This window comes from Cheilinus undulatus, linkage group 8 (genome assembly GCF_018320785.1).
Source record: "Cheilinus undulatus linkage group 8, ASM1832078v1, whole genome shotgun sequence".
NCBI classification, from domain to species: domain Eukaryota; kingdom Metazoa; phylum Chordata; class Actinopteri; order Labriformes; family Labridae; genus Cheilinus; species Cheilinus undulatus.
The window spans coordinates 33,846,182-33,872,278 of NC_054872.1; the positions used below are offsets into that span (position 1 = coordinate 33,846,182).

At 40.4% G+C, this 26,097-nt stretch overlaps 2 protein-coding genes across 10 annotated transcripts in view; both read left to right on the forward strand.

Annotated features, from left to right (window-relative positions):
- The window catches only part of erfl3 (Ets2 repressor factor like 3), an 83,496-nt gene extending 77,635 nt beyond the window's left edge, over positions 1-5,861 (forward strand). Inside the window, exon 5 of the mRNA XM_041793184.1 lies at positions 960-5,861. Coding sequence (XP_041649118.1) covers positions 960-1,637 — 678 coding nt within the window. The 3' untranslated portion in view covers positions 1,638-5,861. The remainder of the gene's footprint in view (positions 1-959) is intronic.
- Positions 5,862-11,210: 5,349 nt separating this feature from the next.
- cicb (capicua transcriptional repressor b) overlaps positions 11,211-26,097 on the forward strand; it is a 54,393-nt gene continuing 39,506 nt past the window's right edge. For 4 of the 9 annotated variants that reach the window (XM_041793820.1, XM_041793827.1, XM_041793828.1 and 1 more), the window contains exon 1: positions 21,851-22,052. The gene's annotated coding sequence lies outside the window, so the exon portion shown is untranslated. Of the gene's footprint in view, positions 11,279-11,487; positions 11,597-12,109; positions 12,126-13,270; positions 13,350-16,159; positions 16,356-21,850; positions 22,053-25,500; positions 25,584-26,097 lie in introns of those variants that run through there. The other 5 variants (XM_041793823.1, XM_041793825.1, XM_041793822.1 and 2 more) reach the window with 4 other exon arrangements.

Below are 26,097 nucleotides of genomic sequence, written 5' to 3' on the forward strand. Positions count from 1 at the left end.
GTGACAAAATCACCTTGATTACACAGATACATATTAGCATGTGAGCGATCTGGTGCAGCGTTTTTTTCCTTGTTGCCCCATTCCTATTGTCCTCGCTGTCACTCTTGCTGGGATGAGTAAAGATCAAGGAAACAGGCACATGGATTGTTGGATGAAACATTTCCTACATTTTCTTTCACTTAATTCAAGAGCTTGTAAGCTTGTTTTACAAAGGGGAGATAGCTTTGCAGAAATTATATCTATATCCATGTTTAAAATCAATTGTGATCTGACTTGTGTTAACATGGAGACAAAACTATTCAGCTCTAGCTGTCAAATTTTTGCCAGTGTAAAAGTGCCACATGCATGTTTCTCCGCTTTCAACATAAAAGCATAAGATGCCATATTATTTACAAGGAGAAACTGAAATTCACAGGGCAGAGATTAAATATTCAGTGGATCCAGTGTGGACAGTAAGCGTGCGATGCTGTGCAGTGCAACGAGATGCCGGACGCTTGCATGCTGTTAGGATTGGGTGTAAGGATAATTGACTTCCCCTTCCGATACAGACCTGATTTTATAGGTAGATACAAGATTTTGACAAAAACTTAACAAGGGAAAAAGGATTTGTTATGGATTGAAAAGGAAATTAAGGAACAGTAAAAAGATAAATGCTTGATTGGTATAGCTGATCTTTGACTTGTCAACTAAGATTTCTGAATTTTTGATGGTGGACTTATTTTACATCACTGTGGCTGCACAGAGATGCTGTAGTGGCCCAACCAATGTCTGCTGAAAGGGACAATAAAGCAGTAGACTAATCATTATTTTTAAGAAAATAAGTGCACTCATTTTGACCGTTATTAATCAGGATTAATGTGATTAATCATGACAGCTCTCATGTTAACCAATGACTACCCCCAATCTCATTTTTCCTATTTTATTGATTTCTGTTTCTCCTTATTTATCCATTCATCCAGGTGGAGCCCATCTCTGACATCGAGTCAGAAGAAGAGGTGGAGGTGACTGACATTAGTGATGAGGACCCAGACGAGAGAGATGAAGAATTTGAGCTCTTTTCCCCCCGCCACTCTAGAGCTCCTGACCACCACCACCACCACCACCATCACCATGCTAATGGCGGCGCACCACCCCAACACCACCCCCACCCTGATGAGGACCTTGATGAGGATGTCTTCAAAGCTCCTGCTCCACCTGGCCTGATGCCTTTCTTCTCCTCACATCACACGCACTCCAACACATATCGTGGGTTGCCCACCCTCAAGAGCGAGCCAGTCGAACCAGCGGACAGCCACACACCTCCACCTCAGACAGGCTCAACAGGAGCCCCCCAGACAAAGTGTATCCCTCTAAAGCTGCGCTTCAAGAGGCGCTGGAGTGAAGACCAGCGTATGGAGGCCTCACAGGAGGAGTCAGATGACAAGAAAGTACGACCTCAGGAGGAGAGGGAGAGAGAGAGGCGAAGTAATGGACGCATGGAGATGGACGAAGACGGGACAGGCAGCGGGGATGGAGACAGTCCTCCGCCGCTGACGTACGAGGGCTCTTTAACTACACCGTTGTCCTCGCAGCGGAGAGTGAGTGCTGAGCTGCACCGTGCCACTGCACAGCTGTCTCTGGAAAACAAAGACTACTGATAAGAGACACAAACACTACTGCTCCAGTCGCACCTGAGGTGGCACAGGAGTGTGTAAATCCCAGTCCCTTACTGATAAACTAGATTCCTGAAACCTCCAGTAAACTGAGAGCAATGTCCAATATACACACATATAAAACCTACACCTCAGTGACAGCCTGACTCTTGTGTTGTCAAATCTTTCTCTGTCTGGATCAGGGTTCTTCTGGGACACATCCTTTTTGGGAGGTGGGACTCTCAGACTAAGCCATCCCAGAACAGTGACTGTGACTGGGGTGAAATCAGAGGGAGGCTCCCTGATAGAAACTTGGCTCCAAGTTCACCTCCCACCTGGCCAGTGAAGCTCCAGACTTTCCCTGCACCGGTAGCACAGCTCCCTCATTCAGACCCCATGGTTTAAATCAGCAGCACTTTCCTCAGGGGACACACACTCTCTCGCAACCCAGAAACACACCCAGGATCACATCGTACATGCTCTCCTCTGTGTTCTTTTTCCTATAACGCTGGTGGGACTTTGATAAGTGCCTGTATCTAAAACCCACAGCCCTGGAGTGACATGGAAGAAAGCAAAGAATGGAGAGGACGGCTAAAAAATCATTCTATATAAGTCTTGTAAAGTTAGAAGATACTGACAAGTGTGTATCAAAGACTGAAGAGTGGGGCTGTTGGGTGTTTTCTGACTTTTAACCTGGCCCACTCCACTCAGGGAAGCATATTGCTGTATGTTTATTGGAATCATGCACACACAGGCTAATAACACAGCCAAAATTGAAGGGGACTGCACAGAAGTATACACATCCACATTTACAAATACACACTTGGACTTTCGCACACTGTTCTCTTCGAGCTTTTGTATAACCTTTTCCTGTCTCTCTCCTGTCCTGCTACTCTTTCTCTTGCGGACCACCTGTGGAAACTCGACTTAAAGAAATGATTTTAACCCCAGGGAGATTAAGAATGAAATAAAAAGACAGTTCATGGGACCAAGAGTGGGGAAAGTCAGCAGGAGTGGTTCCAGTAACTGTTAACCAGCCTTCTCACCTCACCTGACATGGCTTGTATTGTAAAAAAAAAAAAAAGACAAAAAAGAAAAGAAAATTTCTACAGGCCAAGCAGCACAAAATACTAGTTCACCAGCTGAAGCTCCTCTAACAATCATAGATAGTGTTAAACTAAACCAGCAAACACACACCGATGCACAACACTGCCTTTAGCTCTTAAACACACTTCCTCTCTCTGTCTGGACCAGTGACAAGCTGGGTAAAAAAAAAAAACACCACCAACAAAGCTGTTAATATAAAAAGCTTGTGATATGTTGGGTGTTAGAATCGTGAGACAGTCATCTTTTCAAGAGTGGATGAAATGATCAAGTTTGCTCAAGATTTTACTTTTTTAATGGCAAGAGAAGTAGATTTATACTCAAGAATCCAAATACGTACCCGTGGGGTTCAAACTAGGGCTGTCAGAAATAATCACATTAATCATGACTAATTAAGATCTACAATTGAGGTCTTATTTGTTTTTAATTGGATTAATCCCATGGTTTTATTGTCCCTTTATAGCACACTGTGGTTAGGCCACTGCAGAGTCTCAGTGCAGCCACCACAATTCAGAATAAGTATGCCACTGCTCTTTTTTTTTGTCTAATTTCACTTCAAAAAAAATCACAGACAGCTCAGTGAACAAGTCAAAAGTCATCTGCTCTTGTGTTATCAAACATTTAACTTTTTACTGTCCCCTTATTTTGTTTTAACCCATAACAAGATCTTCCTCCCACGGTTAATGTTTAAATCCTGGATCTATCTATAAAAGCAGGTCTATCCAAACAGGAAGTAAATTACCATTAGTTAAATGTAGAAAAATTCTAAATGACAAAAAAGTTGGTTTCAAATGCAAATAATGAAATTTTAGAATATTAAAAAAGGATGCAATAAATCCAGATTGACTACAGAAATTCTGAGTTGCAATTAAAAATGTTGGATCCTTTGACAGCCCTAGTTTAAACTGATTGTTAGGCTGATCTCAAAAGTGTTTTGCTTCATTAACATACTTTTTGAGTATCTTCTTTTCTTAAATTTTGGTTTGTTTGTTTTTAGAAGTGAAATCATAAGCCATTCTGATTGGCCCAACCAGCCCATAGCTGGGCAGCCCACCAGATGGCTAGCCTGTCACTGGTCCAGACCTCCAGCTTTCCCTGTAGTGCACATCATCCTCAGACCCTGAGTGTGTAACACTGCCAGGCCTGTAAACTACATGAGTGTAAAAGCCTGAGAGAGCAGGGAGCATCTTAAAACATACTCAAACTTACACACATACACTGCCTCTCTATGCCTTGTTTTTATAGCATGTAAAAAAGTGCAAACTGAGCTCTAGTAACACACATACAGACTATATCTTTATATATTCTAAATGTTATTATAAATAAGTGAGATTTTAAAGACAAATAGCATTTTAATTATATGATTGATTTTGTAAGTGGATTATTTTGAGTGCTAAGACACTTGCTGAGACATATATAGCTACATGGAGGGTAGATGGGCATGATACAAAGGGGTGGGAGTCCAGGTTTCTCTTGTAAATTTGTTTTATAGACAAACAAGCCACAAGACCAGCACGGGACTTTAAGAGACTGCCAATGATTCATCCTGCTGTTCACTTTATTTTCAGCAGGCAGCACTCTGCTCCCTCCTGTCTGTACAGTCTAGTTCAGCTCAGTGGGGTTCTCCCTGGCTTGAGCTCTCCTGGCCCCAGGCCACCTCTCCAGGCCCTCTGTGTCTGTGTATGTGTGCTCAGAGTTAGCTCATGGGTTATTAGTGAAGTAGTAATCCTGTCTTTTCTTTTAGTCCAGTTAGCATAATGCTCCAAAGTTCACAGCAACAAAGAGAGGGAGCAAGACAAAGGGGATAAGGGGGTTAATCATTACTGTACGATTGCCTGGAACATGTGAGACCCTGTCCTGAAAGGCCCCTCTCCTCCAACTATGCACATTCACACAAACACAAATGATTATGTTTTAACATCCTGGAGGCCTGATTGGTTAACCTAGTCGTGTTGACCAGAAGCTCGGCCCTGCCTGGCCAGCCACAAGACAGATCTATTGCAGAGAACTGTGAGATCGACAGCCCCCAGGCTCTCTGTGTAGTTGAGCTGATTGAATTTCCTCATCAGACCCCTATGGGGCTGGACTGGAGCATGTCACAGCACGCACACACATTCAAACACCACACACATACTCACCCACACTGAGTCCTGTGTCTGTACCTGAACTGATAGCTGCCTTATTACCACTTGTCATATCTCAGAAACAGATGAAGCATCAGTCTTGCCTGCTCTGCACTGTCTTTCTCTTCTTTCGGTTTCAGTTTTTCCCCGCTTTGTTTCAGGCGTAGTCTGATGTCCCACTGATTGAGGCATAATCTGACTCAGTCATGATATTGCAGGGTAAAAAGATTGATCAGACTTTTGACTGTAACACAGGCTATCTCTCATCTTGTTCCAGGCCTCTACAGTCAAAGAACAGTAGATGAACATGGATTACGTTTTTATCAAAAGAAATAAAGGTTTATTGGTTTATTTTTCTGATGTCAATATTGCTATTGATTATTGTTGGTGTTATTATTGCTCTCATTGGGTTATTTACCTCTCCACCTGGCATTATTTTATTCCATGGCTCTGTTAGCTGTTGCTTTTTATGTTGTGTACATCCAAACTCCTTTCCCGATTTCAAGTCTTGAAGCCTCCTAAACCAGAGACGTTTTACTTATCTTTAGTTTTTACAAATGTAAAATAACAAAAATGTGTAAAATTAATTTGATGCTGACAGAAATAACACCCAGGGCTGAAGGGCAAGGCAGCGGCAGATGATTTTATTTTGAGGGAAAGGGGGGAGTGATTTTATCTTTTTGTCATGTATTGTAATTTTTGTTTTATAATGTTACTATTTTCTCTCTCTTGTATATTTTTTTCTTGTTTTCTTTGGGGGGAGGGGTTGTATCATTTTAAAATAAGAAAAAAGATGTTGTATTGTTTGACTGTGTAAAGGTCTATCTTCTCCCTCTTTCAGTCTCTTCTTTCGCCTCGTCTCCCCCGAGCAGTTACGTAACACTCAGATGGAGAGATGAGAGTTAATACCATGATGTAACATTGAATTTCTCCACTTCTTTCGTGTTTTTCCAAACTTGTAATTAAGCTGTAATCAGGGTTAATTAAAACTGGTTAAAACCCAATATGAATATCAATGTGTTGTTTATGTCTGCTCTCCTTTCAAAACTCATATTTATTAATGACACATAATCAGACAGTGGAGTTTTAATACCACTCTGGGTTTTTGTAAACAGAGAGATTAACTCATGATTTGTGTCTCATCAACATGAAGCCATCAGTCATATGAGGATTTTGGTATTTCTGGGATTACTTCGAAAGTATACAGGTGCATCTCAGTAAAGTATAGTTTTGTGGAAAAGTTAATATATTTCAGTAGTTCAATTCAAAAAGTGAGGCTCATGATTCAGAGTGATTACACATAGAGTGAAATATCTTAAGTCTTTATTTCTTAAATTTTGATGATTATGGCTCACAGTTAATGGAAACCCTAAATTCTGTATCTCAAAGAACTAAGTATTACAAAAGACCAATAAAAGGGGATTGTTGATACAGAATTGTTGAAAAGTATGTTCATTTACAGTGCTCAACAAATTTATTAGACCACCTGTCATATTTGTCTCAAAGACCATCCAGCATCATGAAGTGCTTTAATGCAGACTCTTTCATTTTCAGTGAGCTCTCCACGTTTTACCATTTTGAACAGGAATGAGGGATTTCAAACTGAATTCACCCAAATTTGAGCCGGCTCACTGGGCTTCTCTGAGAAGTCAGAAGGGAATCAAGCATAACATTCAACCACTAAAACTCATTTTTCTGTTCAGGAATGCAAGTAAATAACTATAATTTGACATGTTAATCAAGAAATAATAATGTGCTTTACTATTTTTTCAGTTTTTTGTAAATCAGTAAATTTGAAAATTCATGGATAACAATAATAATTCTATTTTAGCATTAAAATATCATTTGGGTTAAAGAGCTTCTACATATTGGTGTATTAACCATTGCAGAAACATAAAAAAATGATTTTGGTAATTACCAATGCTGTTAATTTAGGGCAGCTGTGGCATAAACCTTACTTTGGTTAGGGTTAGGGGGTCTAATAAATTTGTTAAGCACTGTATATGCCCCCAATATATGACCGGGACTCCTTTCACATAAATTACTGCATCAATGCAGTGTGGCATGGAGGCGATCAGCCTTTGGCACTGCTGATGTGTTATAGAAGGCCATAAGGCTAATCAAGCACAGGAATATCATGGTCATTTAGGCTGGCCACACACTAGACGTTTTCAAATCTTTAAACAGTTTTAAAAATGTGGGAGACCACAATGTTAACAACAATTTCAGGATGTTTTTCATCTTTAATCCTCTGAGCACACATGAGGCAGCACAGCCAGACCAGCAGATCACTGGAGACCACACACCTGCTGAGCTGCCAGCTACCTAGCATGATCACGTGACTTCAGAAGTACCCCCTGGCTTGTTCATCCACAATAAGCCTGGAATGAAGGTGAAGTTGTGTTTTTTTTTTGCCTATCTAACACCCGGCTAGTTACACTACCCAGACTGCTTGCTCTAAATGGTGGTTGTGGGTATTTTGTCAGAGGCACTACAACCTAGAAGAGCAAACATCGAATGTGTGTTATATTTACAATTTAAGGTCTGGGAGCTTTTGGGCAGTAAATCCTACTGACACCACACATTGAGGATTATTTAGACAATCGTTTGCAACGAGTCTACACTCAGCCCCCACTATCTTTGGTGGTGACAGCTCTGGCCTCAAAACGGGCTTAAAATCCTTTCGTGTGTGGCCAGTCTTAAGGCAAAACAAGTCAACCCAGACGTCCCTCTCCTGGGTAACACTTTCCAGTTGCTCCTGAAGGATTCCAAGGCTCTCCCAAGCCAGATGGGATATATAATCCCTCCAGCGAGTTCTGGGTCTGCCTCAGGGTCTCCTCCTAGTAGGACATGCCCAGAAGACCTCCGTAGGAAGGTGCCAAGGTGGCATCCTGATCAGATGCCCGAACCACCTCAACTGGCTCCTTTTGACGTGAAGGAGCAGTGGTTCTACTTCAAAATCCTTCTATATGTCCAAGCTCCTCACTCTATTTCTAAGGCTGAGCCCCACCTCCTGAGGAATCCCATTTCTTGTATCCACGATCTCATTCTTTCGGTCATTAACCAGAGTTCATGACCATAGGTACTCCCTCTTCACCACAACAGTACAGTACAGCACTTGCAAAACTGCTGACGCTGTACCAATCCGCTTGACAATCTCACGGTCCATTCTCCCTCACTCCTGAACAAGACCCTGAGATACTTGAACTCCTTCACTTGGGGCAAAGACTCACTCCCCACCCAGAGGGGGCAACCCACCGTTTTCCGGCACATGACCATGGCCTCAGATTGGTGGTGCTTATTCTCATACAAGCCGCTTCACAGTCCGCCGCAAACCGCTCCAGAGCCTACTGGAGGTCCCCAGCTGAGGGAGCCAGCAGAACCACATCATCTGCAAACAGCAGTGATGAGAGTCTGAGCTCCCCAAACTGGAAACCCTCCTCCCCCCGACTGTGTCTTGAGATCCTGTCCTTGAAAATCACAAACAGCATCTGAGACAAGGAGTAGGCCTGGCTGAGGCCATCATGCACCGGGATGCGGACACAGCTCTCCCTTTGGTTGTACAGAGACCTGATGGCTTATTACTTTTTTTATTTAAAATGTGCTGTGTGCACTGCTGCTCTCTTCACATACACAGGGCTTCTGCTTTGCTTCCTACAGTTTCTTGCACCGGATCTCGTATCAGTACTATTTAGCTCTCCATTTCATGCACATCACAATTAACGATTTAGAATGTGTTGTTCAAGAGTGGTTAGGCTGCAACGGCTGATATGCACAAGGAGGGGTGGTTGTGCATGTGCAATGATATCAAGTTAATAGAGCACAGAATAACATCAGAAGCTTAAAAACTGTTCAGAGTAAGAGAGGTTAATATTGAACACCATAATACCTTAATGTGAGGGATGCTTGACTTTTTCTCTCTTCCTACGTACATTTGACTTACATGACCTTGATGGGTAATTGGAGAGTTAAAGGATATATATCCTAGTTTACTAGTCATGAACAGCTTTCTCCATATCTATATCTTTATCTATATATAGGGAGAGAGAGAGAGAGGAAAAACAATTAAGCCAATGTTGTTTATTGGAAACTCTAGTTAACAGTATGTATAGAACACATGCAGGAAACATTCTCTGCAGAATGCAATGTGCAGAACATTGCATTTTTTGTATGAATTTTAGAAATAAAAATTCACTGTGCATTTTAATTGCTGCAGCAATGCACCTTATGTTTTCTTTCAGAACTGTCTGTAAAATTTGAGTACATGTGTTTGTTTATGCCTTAAATGCACCACACCAAACACTGACTTCAGGGGATAATTCACAAATTGTCAGAGGTTCACAGGTAACACTGGTCCCACGTAACCTGACACAGCAGATGGATTTGTTTCACACATCCATCTGGAAAACTTTCGATATACAGCGGAAAGGGCAGAGCCTTTGAAAAAAAAACTCAGAGTGTGATTGGATGAATGTTCTGCCTGTCACATCTTTACAGGCCAATCAGAGCAACTAGACACGTGACGTTGTTGCCGCTACCGGGGTGCGTGTGTGCAGCTACCGGGGAATAAAGTCCATGGCCTTTACGCCTTTTCTCACCTGATAATTTTTGAGTTTACAGTGTGTAGTTTGTAATTACTCATTAAGGGGATGAATATCTGACTTAAACACTCAGAGCCTGGAGCAGATTCCAAAACGTCAGGGCATTTTTCCTGTTCAAACTTTTCTGAGCTGATCATCAGATGATCCATGAGAGACAGAGAGAGAGAGAGCTACATGAAAAAAATTCAAGTCTCAACAAGTAAAAGTCCGAAAACTTCACAAAGTTTTGTCAACACCTTTCCATCCACAGTCTCTGATACTGCACCCGCTGAGAGTCACGTGATTTCTAATTGCTCGTTATTTCTTTTCTGGATTGTGTTTCTTTATGGCACAACAAAAGTGTCAAAACAAAGAAGGAAAGACAGAAGTTAAAGCTGAATGTCTCTGGTTTATCTGATCATCTTTATGTTGTCTATAAAGCTTAAATCAAACTTATTAGGCGAATACTCGGACTGACAGCACCATGTGCCGCACTTACTGATTCTCTCTCTTCGCAGTGCATAAAATAATGCTTATCATCAAAACAAGAGAATTTTCCCACATTGAAGTCAAATACCAGTCTTCTGATGACCTGATTTATGGGTCTGGGATAGCAGAAAATGTAGGCAATCATATTTTTGGAGTGGGTGATAAGAACTACATGCTTTACTAGCGCCAATAAATGAATATGACTCCTTAGTTGTATATTTTAAGTATTGTACTTAATTACATTATATATATATATATATATATATATATATATATATATATATATATATATATATATGTATATATATATATATATATATATAAACACTGAGTAAAACAATAAATACTTAAAGCCACAACAAGGAGGACCAAGCTTTCTGCTAGCAACATCAACATGACCAGTCGTTTGGCTTTCACAATCACATGACGATCAGTACATGCACATAGCGGGAGAAAGATTTCACATTTCCTCAAAAACAGCTGTTGCATTGTACTTTATGTTAGTAACAACTTATAATAAATAATCAGGTTGGAGGTCCATATTTAGGTCCAGAGCATTAACCTCAGAGCGAGGAACATATCGTATCTGTGGGCGTCGGCACACGAAGTTGGCATTTTCAATGCTGTCCGACCCTTTAACTCTGTTGAACTCTCACTTTTTTGCCCGTGCCAAGATGGCGGCCACGTAGACGTACCGTCAGATAGCGAACGCGGCATCTACGTCTTGATATCTATGGTTCAGACGGGAGCTTTGCAAGCTGGATTTGCCAGTGAGAAACAAGGAAACGGGCGCGTCCATCTGCTTTGCAAGGTTAGGTCCCATGTGAATAGTTCTTAAATGGCCACAAGACTCAGGAAACCTTTTTAGATGTTTTTAGTTAATTAGCAAATTTGAGTATGATCCAATATTGAACTTTTTTCACAGTATTCGAACTTTTGCAGATATTTCTTTTAATTAGCTGCAAGCCATAGTCATTACAGTTAAAATAAATAGACTAGTTCACTCTGCGTAATTAATCTATTAATGAGTTTCCCTTTTTGAACTGAACTACTGAAACAAATTAACTTTTCAACAATATTCTAATTTATTGAGATTCACATGTACTTCATTACAGGAGAAAAAATACATTTTGCCTTAAACATTTTCACTAATCAGTCTTAATGGCCATTTGGCCTTTTTCATATCTGAAATTTTGCTCCATGCTTTCTGGTAGAGAGCTCTTGACAGCGGGTATTACTCTTTCACATGATGTACGCTTTACTTAAGTCACCTTAACGGTTGGAAACTAGGAAGGGCGTACTTTACCAACTGGCATACTGGCCACGGTGGAAAGCCTCGCACTCGAAAACGGTAAAAAAAATTTTTTTTAGAAATATCAGAGAACCAAGCACCTCCTATGTTTATGTGTTGTTTTCGGTTATATAAACGTAAATGCGCGGTTTTACGGGGAGTTTTGAGTCGACCTTCTTAGCTAGCTAGCAGCCAGTAACAGGTCATTGAAGAGGTCATTCTGGATGACGCAGCAAAATTAACCTAACTGTCTAAACGGCTGAGGGTTTGCCATAAAACACACGTCTAAGCGCCACGCCAGCTTCAATATTTTATCTAGCCTGTTTCACTGTTCAATCTATCCTACCAGCTGCTAGCTTTAGCCTCATAATCAAACAGGTAAGAGATCTTCTCTCCTGCGTGAGTGTTTGAAATGTTACAGCTTTTTTTGCAGCGTATACCAGAAGTATTAAAAAGAAACTTTCAGTCACAAGTTTTGGTAAATAGCCCAGGAAAAGAAACTACATTGTAATGTATATTAACAACTAAGCCTAGCAAGAAAAGTTTCTCATTTCAGTCACTCCTCATTTTTAAGATATTTTGAATTATACACCATGGAGATTATGCCTACAATCTTGGCCGCTATGGGCGCTTATACTTGTGTGATTATGATGAACACAGAAATAGGCATATGATGTTGGGGCCTCTCAGGTAGTACATTCATCAGTGATACAGAAAAGCACTTTGTCTGCCTTGCTACCTGCTCACCCACATAGTGCTCACATACCTTTCAACCTGGAAAGCACTAGCTCACCTGTCTTAAAAATCCACTTACAGGGACATTTAATATGCAAGAAGAGGAGGAAGAAGATCTGCAAGAGTGAAAAGTTCCTGTCCACGTATGGGACTTGTGGATCTTCAATTTGTTGTAGGATATATGAGTTAAAAATATCTTAGAAACACAGCAAACAGCTGAAGACCTTGTTCAACCTGAACATATGAAGTGACAAACACCGATATGCAGCCAAAATATCTGCGTAGCATTGCAACAGCTTACTGTTTATTTTTAAAATTTTGACATTTCTATTTTTGCTTTTATCAGGACCCACTGGTAAAAAAATATTCTAAAGAAAACTGACGATTTTCTTTAAATTCTTGAATGAATATAGCTAAATACATTTAGCCAGGTGTATCCAGGACTTAACATTTTCACTCACCAGCCACTGAGGCTACTAGTTTTCCAAAGTTATAGCCAATCTGGATTAACTAGCCACAATTTTCTTGTTGAAAATAACATACGGTAATAATTTTGACTATGGCATGCTAAAATCTATTTGTACTTGATCTGCAATCCTTTGAAATGAAAGTGAACACTGTAGTTAAAATATTAAAGTATTTTATCTCATCCACCCTGGAGAAAAACACAACTAGACCAACAAAGTTTGTGGTCTAATAGAAAGTGGGCACAAATCTAGGTCATATTCTGGGGAAAAACTGGCACCTTTACGTGCAAATAGCCTCCATCTACCACTGTAAAAATATTCACAAACACTGGTGCCAACAGCCAAGATCAGTTGTAATAAAGCACAGGATGTGCCACCAGTAAATTCAGCCTGCCACAGCTGAAATCCAACAACATTTTGTTGGTTGGCAGATGCTAATGTCAGGCCCTGAGCGTATCATAGTCCTTTGGCCTATCTGGTCAGTGTCACACAGGAGACATCGGACATCCCACTCCAGGCAGGAAGTTTGGTCTTACTTAACAAATGATATCTTTTATGGTGGACTGGATTTTCCAGTGTTGAAAATGTCCTTTAATTGATTTGAATTGGACATTTGGAACTAATTTTGTATTAATTTGTCTACTTTTAAGTTAAAATTACATCTCATATAGCTGTGAGAAAGGATACTGATAAAATTTCCTGTCTATGATGAAAACCTACAAAGAAATATCATTTTGTTTGTATGCACATTGAAATGTCCATACATTGACCTTCATCATCAAAATAACAGAATATTTGTAGAACTTTTTCTCTCAAGTTATTAAGGCAGATTTTTCCCCACCTTCTACAGGATTATCACAAAGGCAGGCTGTAGAGGGAGGAGGAATGTTTCCGGCCACCAGATCCTTCACCAAGGCTAATATGGGGATGTGAGTATTTTTTTATTTTGTTGACAGGATTTAAAAAATTCCATGTTGTCCTTTTTAACAACAGTGACTCTGAGTCCTGGGGTCATAAAATACTCAAAACGTCATGAGACTACAGAATACACAACTTTTTTTTTTTTTTTAACCTCATTTAGCCCCGTAAATAAACCATTCTGGTGGTTGAAAAGGAAGGAGACAAATTCAGTCATAAAAATATTGAACATATGAGGAAGGAAGCAAAAGCTATGTCATTTGAAGGGGTCACCAGCTGGAAGGATTGTTTAAGGTCTCCCTGTCAAAAAAGCTTCTTGCTCCAGACATGTTAGTATGTGACATACGGCTCGAGCAGCCTGGTTTGCCATCTTTGACCTTGGCTAGGGTCACTGTATCAGTGTGTATGAGTTGACTGTTTACACACAAGTCATCCAGGTGCTCCATTCACAACAGGGGAGAGAGAAAGAAACCGAAAGAGAGAGAGACCACAGGAACCACTGCTCTCTCTCACCTGTGCCACATCCCTCTCCTCTAGCTTCCTCCTGAGCGCCTGCTTTCGCAGAAACCAGCGCAGTGCTGGCTCTCTGCTCCACATATAACCACAGCCTATGCATTATGCACACGCTGCACAGCAAGAAGCTTTTGTGAATGCACACACACACACACACACACACACACACACACACACACACACACAAAGACACTCACACATAGATGCTGCATCCTCTCTGAGAGTTACGGTACAGTGACATACGGAGGCATGCTAGTAAGTTCACCACATCCTCCACCATACAGAGAAAAGCTGCACCACACAGGAGAGAGGCAGCGACGGCGCTGTGTCAAACTGAGCACAGATGAGTGTGTGCTCACATTGATGTGGTTTGTTTGAAACTCTTGTACTTGTGTTTCCTTTTTCTCCTTCCTTCCTGCCGGGCTTTTTTGTTAAACCTGTTTTACCTAAAGAGAAATGTATTCATTTTTCTCTCACCTTAAACGGCTGAAAGTCAGTGACTGATTTGATGTGTCAGGGATGAATAAGACCTTACTTAGCACATAATTTCACTTCACTGTGAAGATGAAAATGCTTTACGTCTGTCACCCGCTTATCTATTTTACATTAAATGTCTCCCTCTGTTGTTGGAAGACAGGACTGCAGATAAAGCAGCTCAAACTCGGTTTGACGCTCTGCATTTCATTCAACACAGAAAGGAATAGAGAGCTTTGTTTGGGTGTGAAATGGTATGTTTTTGCTGCTGTAAGTCATGTGTCACTTAAGGAACATATAGCCGAACTAACCTGATTTTCATCCAAATAAAACAGGATTATCTGATGGACAAATGGCCTACAAATACAATAGTGCTAGTTCTCTCTGTTGACTTATTTTATGGTTCCTAAAGTGGGAACCGGTAATTTGTTTATTTCAGTGTTTTTATTTGACATTTTCAGTAATGTTTGACCACATACACAAACTATGTTTCCGCATTTGCAGTTTCAAATAGATTACAACAGAGTTTATTTAAAGCCATGGTTAATTTGTGGCTATGAAAGGGTCACATGGTACATTGGAGGGTGAGCTAAGAAGTTTGAAGTTGATACATTAAAAACAGAATTTCAGTTTTTCTGAATCATTGGTGTGAACTTAGCACAAAAAGTAAGGAAATTTGTGTTTGGTGGATTGTTTCTTTGTTGAAACAATGCATCTTGGCAATAAATCTTATACTGTTGGAAACGCCTGTTTATTACCCTTTTAAATGATGCCACATTTGTAAGGAACATGCATTTGTGGGATGAGCCACAGAGCTGAGTATGTGGGTTGCACCCATGAAAAATTAGCCAAATCTTCTCTGTCAATGCTGAACAACTTATTTTGCTGTTGCTATTGACTCTTGTTTTGAGCTGCTGGTACCCCCAGGTGCTGCCAGTCAGGTGCCAGGTCAGTAGGTGCCTGCTCTAAGAATCGGCATTACTTTTTTTGTGCTAAGTTTAGGTGATATTTATAAAAACATTTACAAACAAAAACCTCAATTCCATGTTATTTTAAATGCAGGTGGAAAACAGATTGGTGCTCCTTTTCCTCTTTAGCCCACATGAGTCAGCCATTTGTTTCTGAAACAACTTTAAATCAGTGTTAATTTTGTCAACTGAAATATTAAAAAAAACTATTGTTTGACTACTTTTTTTTCAATGAGGAATACAAGACTAAGACTAAGTATGAAACTATAAACAGATCCCTGATAATAAAAAAATCATAAAAGTAAGTGTAGTTTTCCTCAAGGAGACTTAAACAAGACTAAAACTTCAGTAATGGACTGTTGGACATTCAAAACCCATGATATTTCTCCCCTGTTTGTATAATCTGTTAAAACTTAAGTCAAGATTTTTTTTTTAATTCAAATTTGAATTTAGAGTAGGCTAAGGCTGAACAGTTTGGAAAAAAAATATTTTATTGCTATTATTTTGACCAACTGTAAATTTCATAGGAATTGTTGTATTGAAGAGAATGATGATTTTATGTCTTTCTCAAGACAACAAATGCAAAAACAAGAAAAGTACAATTTTTTGCTAACTATTCTAGAAAAAATGACACTTGAATGTTTGCATGATGTGCAATGATGTGTAATATTTCTGCTGCAAATAAGGTTTTTTTTTTTTGGAATTATGGTTCATATATTACAATAGAAGTATAGCACAGAAAACGCCCAATGAGTATATGCCATTCAGAACCGGTTTTATGCATGGTGTATTTGTGAGCAAACACTGTAAAAGTATAAACTAGTTGCAATGCTTGGTAGCCACTCATTCTTCATCTTGTCTCACAGGCAGGAATCCGTGTGTTCAAGGACACCTGTGTCCATGAGAATCCTGTTTTCAGCACCGGGACGCGACGTGGACCCCGAGGAACAGCTGAGTGGTGTAAAGTTACTGTGAACAAGAATGCATTGGGCACAAGGGCCTACTGTTTTCCATACTGCTGCATGTATGGATGTTGACCTGCTACACCATCTCCATTAAGATGTATTAATGCTATAAATATTTACGATTCATTTAGCTGTGTACAGACCCAGTAGCATCCATATGAATTAGCTAAATGGCATTAGTTAGCAATAATGAGACTTTTAAATAGGGTTACGACTACATTTCTTTTTGCAACATTTCTTTATGCTAAATGAATTTTATCTCTAGGTTTAAGACCTGTGTGTGTGCTGACATTGTTCCCTCCTAAATCCGTAACCTTATAGGATGTGTGTGCAGCATTTATCAGGCACATTAGACTTCATGACTCCTTGCTGCTTCCTCATGTAAGCTAAAGGAGCAGACTTGTCCTCCACTGATATTTGATACACAGTGAGCCCTTCCACTCCCTCAGTAAAACGCTCAGTTTTCCAAAAGCCCAAGGTAAAGAGTGCACAAGTTCAGTGGAAAAATTAAAAGTACTTATCCATTCAAATACTCTGAGCCACTTATATAAAAGGATTTAGCAGAGTTTGCTTCAGTAGCCCGTAGACGTTTGATGCCTACAAACTGAAAGTGAAACTTTGAAAACATACAGGGGTGAAATCAGACATATATTTCAGAGGCCTAAATACCTGCAATTGTGAAGACATCAAGAAGAAGTATTAGTTGTAAAATGTTGCAAATTAAAGTACTGTTTATAATTAAGAGTAATGTTAAAGATGCACTTTCAGCTAAATGCACACATGATGACATGTTCACATTAATTTTTTGAGATTAGTTTTGGGGATTTTGCCTTTATTTGATAGGACAGCTTAAGAGAGGGAATATGGGGAGAGAGAGTGGGGATGGAGATGTACCAAACATGTGCAGAGACCGGGAATCAGTACCACGACCAGTGCGTTGAGGACTATAGCCTCTGATAATGGGTGCCTGCTCTACCCACTGATGCCCCACACTGCTACATGGCTAAAATGGTTAAATATCCAAATGTTGGGTTTCATATTGTGCTAAAATTGTTAAATCAGCAGTAAATATAAAGTACTGATTTTTGTTATTATCTTTATTTATGCAGACTTCTGATCATAAGCTAAAGTCCCAGGCATAATGAATGCATGACCTTATGATGGAGATGGCTGACAGTTTGGATTTATTCAGTTCATTTCAACTAATCATGCAGAGAAAATGAACCTCTGTACCAAGAGATAGTAATAACTCCAGAAGCTATTATGTAATTTACTTTAAAAGTGTGAAGAAATCTCCAAAGTGGCAACGATTTTAAACATGTATTGTAATCTAGCAAATACTTATTGAAATATTTCAGCGAAAAGAGCCCAAATACATGACTTTTCACGCAACTGTGTTGTTAGCAAGGCTAATGGATGAAAGTCATCTTCTTTGGCAATTTTTTCAGATCCAAAGCCTTCACTTGCAACTCCATTCTATTATTAAAAAATAATTTTTGAGATGTGGGGACTATTTAATATCAGCTGTTAGATTAAGCTGGCTTCATTACTTAGAGACAGTACACTTGATTACACTCTGGAATCTCTCTTTTTGGTTTTTGCTCATCGTCTTTGAGAAGACACACCCCATGCTGCTGTTTTAAACACCTTTTTAGTTTTCTGTTTCCATCACTTGTCCTAAGGTCTGACTTGTTAGTGTGAGAGGTCAGTGTAAGCATTCAAGATGTGAAAGGTTAATGCTACTGTGAGCATATCTGCTCAAGTTAGAAACATTCCTGGTGTGGCTCTGGTCTTGTGTAGATGAAGGAAGAGCTCAGGTTTAGTTTACAGAATGTGGACAGATAGCTTTAAGACTCATACTAAACTTTGGAATACTTGTAAACTTGTATACTTGTACATGTAAATTGGCATCTCCTGTTGATTATACTCCCCTATTTAATTTTCTTCTTTTTTCAAAATGTTTCTCCCTGTGTTTTGTCACATGCACAAAAATTTTGAAAATTTCTCCAAATTCACAGGATGAGCTGCATGTATAAACACAGTACCCAAATGTTTCCTCCTGATTTTATTCAGACTTTTCTTGCCAGTACCCTGGTAAGACTTTTATATGAAGTAGATGTGAGCCAATGTGTTAATGAGGTAGGAAGTATTCAGCTGATCGTGGGCTATCAGAAAAGAAAATGAAGTTTGTATCAAGCCATAACTGAAGTTTTTTTCTGGGCAGGCTTTCAGGAGTGCGTGTGTAAAAACAGTTTCTCTCACTATATCTCTGCTGTTGTCTGTACCTAAAGGCCACAATGACAGCCGAGCACAGCAGGAGGGGAGGGTCTCTGGTGTTTGACTGACACACCAGTGATGAGCGCACAGAGAGAGGGTGAAGGGTGAAGGTCAGAGGTCCAGCTCCAATAGCAAGACAGGGGGGCAGAGCTGGGTAAACGGGGCAAGGGGGGACTTGCTAACAAGATGGGGCTGTCACTGGCATTGCATGAAAAGAGGAAGATGGAGAAAAAAAACATAAAAATATATAGACGGCAGTAAACCGTTGGTAAGTACAGAGAGGAAAAAGGGACTTATGTACTTACAGGAACATTCTAGTCTTCTAACCTTAGAGATCAAATGTCTGCTGAGGAGCTTCACTGCTCTGAAAATGTCACCATGACTATTACTTATTTCAAGTAGTAGTCATGGTGAAATTAGAAACTTCCACAGCACTAGCCCAGGCATGCTGTAGGTACACAAAAAACCTACTATATAGACATGCTTTGTTTTGCATCAGATGTCAGTATTTCTGATGAGAAGTTAAGCTATTTTAAGTTATTACGTCCTACTTGAAGAAATCCAAAAATTTCTGTACCAGAGTTATTTGCAGGCATGTAGTAGTTCCTGAGAATTTGTCGTTGAATCTCGGGTATTTGTAGACTGGCATTACAAGCTATGAATGACTAAAGTACCAACTTTATCAAACCTTTTTAAATCGGCAGTGAGCAGATGAAATGAAACGTTGGTCTAGTTTCAGAGCTGCTCACATATGTGGTGTACAATCCTGACATAATCTTTTGAGGAAAATCTGGAAAGCTTTTTGAATAGTTCAGTTGGTTTAGAAATTCATGTGTTTCCAAAGCAAATACAGCTCCCAATTTCAAATTCTTTGTTTATCTTGTATAGTCAAATAACATGTAAAGAATTGGCCAATCAAAAACAATCCACCTTCCTTCTTATACAGCAACCTAGGTTTGTGGTTGATGTGAAACTTAACTGACAGCTTGATGGACTGTGTCCTCCAAGGTGAAAGGCATCTGCACATATTTTATCAAGACCAAAACTGCCATATTTATTGCCAGAGACTTAGCCATTTTAGTTTCTTAAGTGTGAGCTACTGTCAGCATGTTAGTCCTGCAAGCAAGTAACAGAAAATTACAGGAAGAAATAACAGATTTATTTGAAACAGGTCAGTAGCAGATTTTAATGCCATGCTTTGTCCACCAGAGAGCGCTGATGACTTTTTACAAGTTGTTGAACATACCTCAGTACGTCTTTGTCACGATCCTATAATGAAAGAATTTAAGCTTCCCTTATTACAAATAAGTGTGTTCATGCAAAAAAAAAGGCAAGTTCAAAAGTAGTTGTGCTTTTAGATATATGAATCTGTAGCCGTGCTACAGCCATGCTATCATGCATGGTTTGCATTTTAAAACTGTAATGATGTGCTTTTTAAATGTTTGTTTTTTTCCTGTCACTTTTTTTCCAATCCTATTTCTAAGGTCCAAACTACACTATTTTGTTAAATGAACATCAGCGGTTGAGAATTAACTAAAAGTAGTTGGAAATTTGGGTTTTCTTTCAGGAGGTGGTGGTGGGTCCTGTGGCCAGGTTAGTTGAGAACCTTTGTTTTAAATAATTGCTTTAACTTTACTGCTTTAGCTGTAGACAGCTCCACAGAATATAATTATATACTCTGACAGCTTTGGAAAAAAGAGGGGAAAAAGTCCTACCTTTTATTAGATAGGACTTAGATGGTGGTGTTCATGTAACATGGTGAAAACAGTACAGCTAAGGCAAATCATAGTTTATGTGTGTTGAACATTTTGGACAAGTTATTTACCACTGAAACATGTCAGTTGCAATGCTAAATATTTACAGCTAGAGGTCAGTCTATAACTATTTTTAATCAACACCTACACACTTTCCACACTTCTGTCACTCCACTCACGTACACGTGCACGAAGGCAGGCACACATAGGTGTATGAAATACTCTTACAAAATGTACAGCTTCTGTCAGCCAATCAGGGCATCCTCCTGCTTCAACTCTGGACAACTCTACTCTCTTGTCGCTGCGCTCGAGTGACAGATCAGCATGCCTACATGAGACCACACCAACAGGGGGCGCTGCCACCTTGAGATCCTGCATGTCTGTCTGTCTCAGCATGAGTCTGGTCTTCTACACACAGAGCTGAGGATTATGTAATGTTTACTATTATGGCAATACATCCTTTGCAAGGTGGAGTAAATTTCCATCTACTATGCAAAGGTTAAACGATAGCATTATAGTTGACATCAAAGAGATCGCAGGAGTATGGTGCCTCAAGCCCGCACGTGCCATCATCTCAAACATGTACATCGTTCAGTCGTACACTGGTTCTCACCCACCACAGCCTGCAAGTTACAAATTTGGGGTTAGTCGAGTTTACGCCAGACCACGCCCCCTCAGTCCAGCTGGTGGCAACACTCTTGATGACATCACCATAGTGTCCATCCATTGGCCCCGAGACGTCGTACACCTGCCCAATCGCCTGCCAGTGAAGTGACGTCAGTGGATACCGGTCCCGTTCACTTTCAGTGGAGTAGGCGGGGCAGAGAGATTGCCGACGTCAGAGCCAGCGGGATGCTGCGCAGTGATTGGCTGACAGCAGTGAAAGTGAGCGTCTGTTGCTGAGAGAAAAGGGAGAAGAGAGCAGTTTGCAAGGGGCATCGATACGTCTGCTGCGCCATATAAAGGTTGTCCAGCTTCAAAACAAACTTTTCACTCATACACACGGGCTTGTCTACCCACTTTATCTATGCGTTCCCTCTTTTATCCAACCAAACTCTTGAAATGACTATCTAATATTTCAACAGTTAAAATACCGATCCATAGGGCAGGAGCCACATTGTAATGCTTTGATCATGCTGCACCAACTTCTATCTGGACGAACAGAGGGGTTGATGCATTATCTCCGTCTGCTCAGGGACGGCACTTGTGCTGTCAATTATGGTAAACATACTCCTTTTCAGAAGTGGAGGGGGCATTTGTGTCTTTCTATTGGCTCTCAGTTATTTGCTCCCGCCTCTTGGCCCGCCCTCATGCTGTTCCTATGGTTCCCAAAGCTCTTATTGGATACTGTAAAGTTTGGGACAGGACACCGGTCTGGCAAAGCATCCCAAACGCCATTGGCTTGGGCATCCTGTCCATCAAGTGGACTTTGACAGCCTGCTACGCCCGCTGTTCTGTGGTACCGGCGATGATTGGCTACTGTACCTGTCAGCGACCTCTGATTGGTTGGCTGGCCCAGCTGTTAGTGGTTCATTCACCATTTTGTGACTGTAGTGGAAAAGAAGACCGATAGTTTTTTATACCCCTGTTTGAGTTTCTGTGGGGGAAAGACATGTTTTGCGGAGGAAAAGTAAAGTGTGAGTCCGAAACGTACGGTCTTCAAAGCCGACAGCAAAGGGATGTTACTGAGAGTTGCTCGAGCTTCCTCATCAGCAAAATAGGACCATAAATCTTTCTCTGGCGAGGGAAAAAGCTCTGTTTGGGTGAGTTGAAACTAAGTTAGCCAAACGTTTCGAAGCTCATCTGACACGAATTTTCCATTTTCAGGAGCAGTGTGTTAGCACGAGACGAGAATCAACTGCCAGCGGTCGGTCGTTTGTTCCGATACCGTCCGAAGTAATGGAGTGACACCGCTTGCGAGCCGAGGAAGAGCCGAGGGAAAGGGGAGGGGTGGGAGTGTAACAGCCTAAAAACTTTCTCAAATGTTTTACCGCAGTCCCACGGCTGACCGACCAACACGTAAACTTTCCTCGAATGATAATATCATACTCTTGCAGATGTTGAGCACTTTTATTTGACCTCAAGTGTCGAGTTTTACTTGGAGCACCGCTGGCGTAGTAAAAACAATCGACATATTTGCAGCAATGCAGCCCGAATGTTTACAAAAAGCAACGCAGGGCAATTTGGAGTTTACAAAAATGGACATTAGAGAAATCAAAAAGAACAGAGGGTTATATATTCTGTTTCCTTGCGGTCTGGCTGACGGTGTCATTATGTGGCTACTAGTGTAGTCTGCGACCGTTGCGTACTACGATTACTACAACCACCACTACTACTGACATTACTGAGCTGCTTACTAGAGCGAAACACCAGCACGAAAAGATTTCTGTTTATTACAAGTTTTTAAAAATCACATAGACACAGTGTCACCTTACTGGTTCCATTAAGGAAGCTTCTGAGTGTGTGTGTAATAGGCGTAGTAGTAGGTATCTGCATGCCTTACGTCGTTGTATGAAGAACAAATGGGCCCGTGTGGTTGTGATAAAAAACAAAAGTCGAAACCGGTTGTTTGTGTTTGTTACCGAGCACCGTACAGCAGAGCAGACCGGCTGACTGCCCCCAGTCATAATACTCCTTTGACATTGTGTGGAGCCTCTCGTAGTACGCGCAGAGGAGCCGGTGATGCATTCGGTGTTTTCTCGGCTTTTCCCTCGCTGCACACTCCACTTTTCTGCGCTGCAATCTCTGTCGATGCGCCGCTGACATCTCTGACTGTGCAGTTTCTAAACTGTTTTGTCACTATTATTTCTGGGCATTTTTAAGTCATAGACATGTTATACTTTTAACATTTAATCTTAAAGTGTCCCAAGCTGGCCTGCAGATTTTTTTTTTACTATATTGCATGCATTCCTCATACTCTCATTATTGTCTTTGTTCATGCAGGACACAAGTCTCTGATGGTGAGAGCGTCTTTGCATGGCTTTTAAATCAGTGATGTGGCATTGACACTTCTGCCATTTGGTCCCAAACGGGAAAGCCACCTCTGATCTATGCAACCATCCCCTGATCAATATGGACCCCAATGCTCAAATTGCATGCCTCAGTGTTTGCCTTTTATTGATATAATATCCACATTCAGATATGCCTGCCACTAAAAAGCTGCCAGTATTCATGCTACGTCACAATAGATGTTCTCCACAACAAGCGCAGTTACTAACTTGCATGCTCACACACACTTTTCACAGCTCGCCCTCTTGTTTCATCTGAAACACCCTAACGAAATGTTGTCTCTTACATGTTGCCCGTTCGATCATATCCCACCCACTCATGAGCACGTAAACAAAAAGTGTGTGTGTCTAACAGAGAGCACTTTCTTTTTTTGCTGTTTCATGTGTGAGTGTGTTCCCCGGTGACCCAGATAAGGGCAAAGTCGCCCTGCCATGCCTGAGTGTATACGGGCCATGGTAGGCTTCACTATCCCGGATTTACTGCCATGTTCCACCGTTTTACCATCGCATGTTCTTCTCTCTCCATCCCCGTCCCCGTCACTGCAGCCCTGCGCCCATACAGGTGCCCATAAAATGCTTTTAGGAGAGGGATGAGCTGCAGTGTGCCTGGTAACTACTATACACTCACACTGCCATTTAGTGCAAATGCAGCATTGAATAAAGTAAACGCAACCTGAAAAAGGCAGATGTATTTTACTCTTATACTTCATTTTCTATATGCAGTATAAATGCCCACATATTCAAACACAAAAACATGCACACACCCTGTGCCATGTTGCGGTCGGGCGTATGCTAAATTTCTAACAAATAACAAAGCGGAGGTTCAGTAGAGTTGTCCAGTCTACTTGTAAATATTGGATCAGTTTTTTATTTTGTGTTGACATTGAGATGATGCTGCCATTAATGACTGTTCAGCGTGTGTTTGATGCATAAATGCAACATTGTCCATCCAATCACCAGCAAGGTGGTCTTTGCAAGAAAATTTCATATTTAAAATCTAACAATTTACGTCAAACAAAAGTTATCTTTCATTTTAGTGTTTTCTTTTTCCTTAGGTGCTAAACTTGAACTGGTCAGAGTGTGAGCTCCTGCATGCTGGTGTGTGTATGGGTGTTTATTCAGCACCATGAACGTTTGAGTGTGTGATGTTATGGAGGTCTAAGAGAGATTTTAACAGTGTATGCATGACTGCACTGTAAATTCCGAGGAGATGGTTTTAATGTGTGTGTAAAGTTTGATGTTGCTATGCCGTGAGGGGGTGAGGGTGGGAGGTTCACAGTGTGCCTCTCGATGTGGATTGGGTGAAACAGCATCTTTTTGTTGTTGGAGGAGAAGTGCAGACCAACGCTATGGAGACGATAGCCGTCTATTATCCATCCATTCAGGATTTTTAGTGGCTTCAGACCAGACCAGAGAATATCTCACTTTTAACCTGCTTTAATACGTGAAGGTGAAGATGCCTTGTGTAACCTTAAAATGACTGAGTTCATCTCGGCTTTGTCTCGGTTTGGCCCAACCAACAACAAGGATTTTTAAGTTTTCTTTTATCTCTTGGTCCAATTAGTGCACAGAAAAAAGCAACTATAAGGGAGATTTTGATTCGGAGTAACTCTCAGATTGAAGCTACTATACAACTCAAAGGCTGCATTTATTCTTAATTAATGCAGGATTAATGCTGATCATATAAAGTGTAATGCTTTGACCTTTAGGGGAGAACTGAGAGTATGTAACTAAATTTTAGGCTTCTCTGAATGATCACTCCTTTATACATTCACTTTTCTCTCTCATTTAGTATAACATCTAATAGTTTTGCAGCATTCTTTATTTTTGTCAAAATAGTGATAAAAACTTGTTCATAAGATGCTGTTTTTAAGGACTTACAGTAACAATTTGGTACGTATGATAACTACTAGTTAAAGACACATTGTACACTTGCACCATCTGACGCACAAGTTTTAATGTCATCATAAAATTCCTCCGGTATCTTTGAGCTGTGCGTGCAGTCTTTTGTGCAGTTCAGCACATTCAAAGTGAATTTACAAACACATGCCTTCCACTGGCTTATCTGCACAAGTATAGAGCATTTTGGGAGGCCATGAGCATGACCAAACACATTTTTCTTTGTTAAAATCAGATTCTCCTGAGTCATTCAGTCAACTGGTGAAAGACCCAAGAGTTCCTGACTCCTTCCTGTCTTTTCCAGCTCATTACAATGACTCTACAGGACCACAACTCCCGGTCCAGGCCTCGACCGGAATGGGTTCTTGGCCTGGAATCCTGTGTCTGGTAGGAGTAACAATCCCTGAGTGGATTTTTATTTTCAGACTGGTTAAACTTAGAATGAATTTAAAAGTTGTAGTTATTTAGAAGTTTTTGCATGTCCTTTGACCTTTGTGATTTCTTTGTTTTCTAAAGGGGAACACTATTGGATTAATGCAGTAACTCTTAATCTAACAGTCTAAATGTTTTAGAAACAGACCTTAAACAAGACATACAACTTCAGATTCTACCATAAATGGTATAGACATTCAATAATGAAGTCTGAATAAGAGATAAATTAAATTGTGGCCCTTTTTATGGAGCTGTTACTTTAAAAATTAAAATAGATTCATTCAATTAAACAAGGGTAGTTCCCTGAGAACTACTGGAAATAGACAAACCCATATTTTTAGTTGAAAAATGAAATAGCTGTAATTCATACAGTGGATTTCAGCCCTTAGAGCTCACTTTCATTTTTGAGAAATGTGAAAGAAAAAAGTTAACCTCTTTAGCTGAGCTAGTCCTATTGCTTCTACTTAAT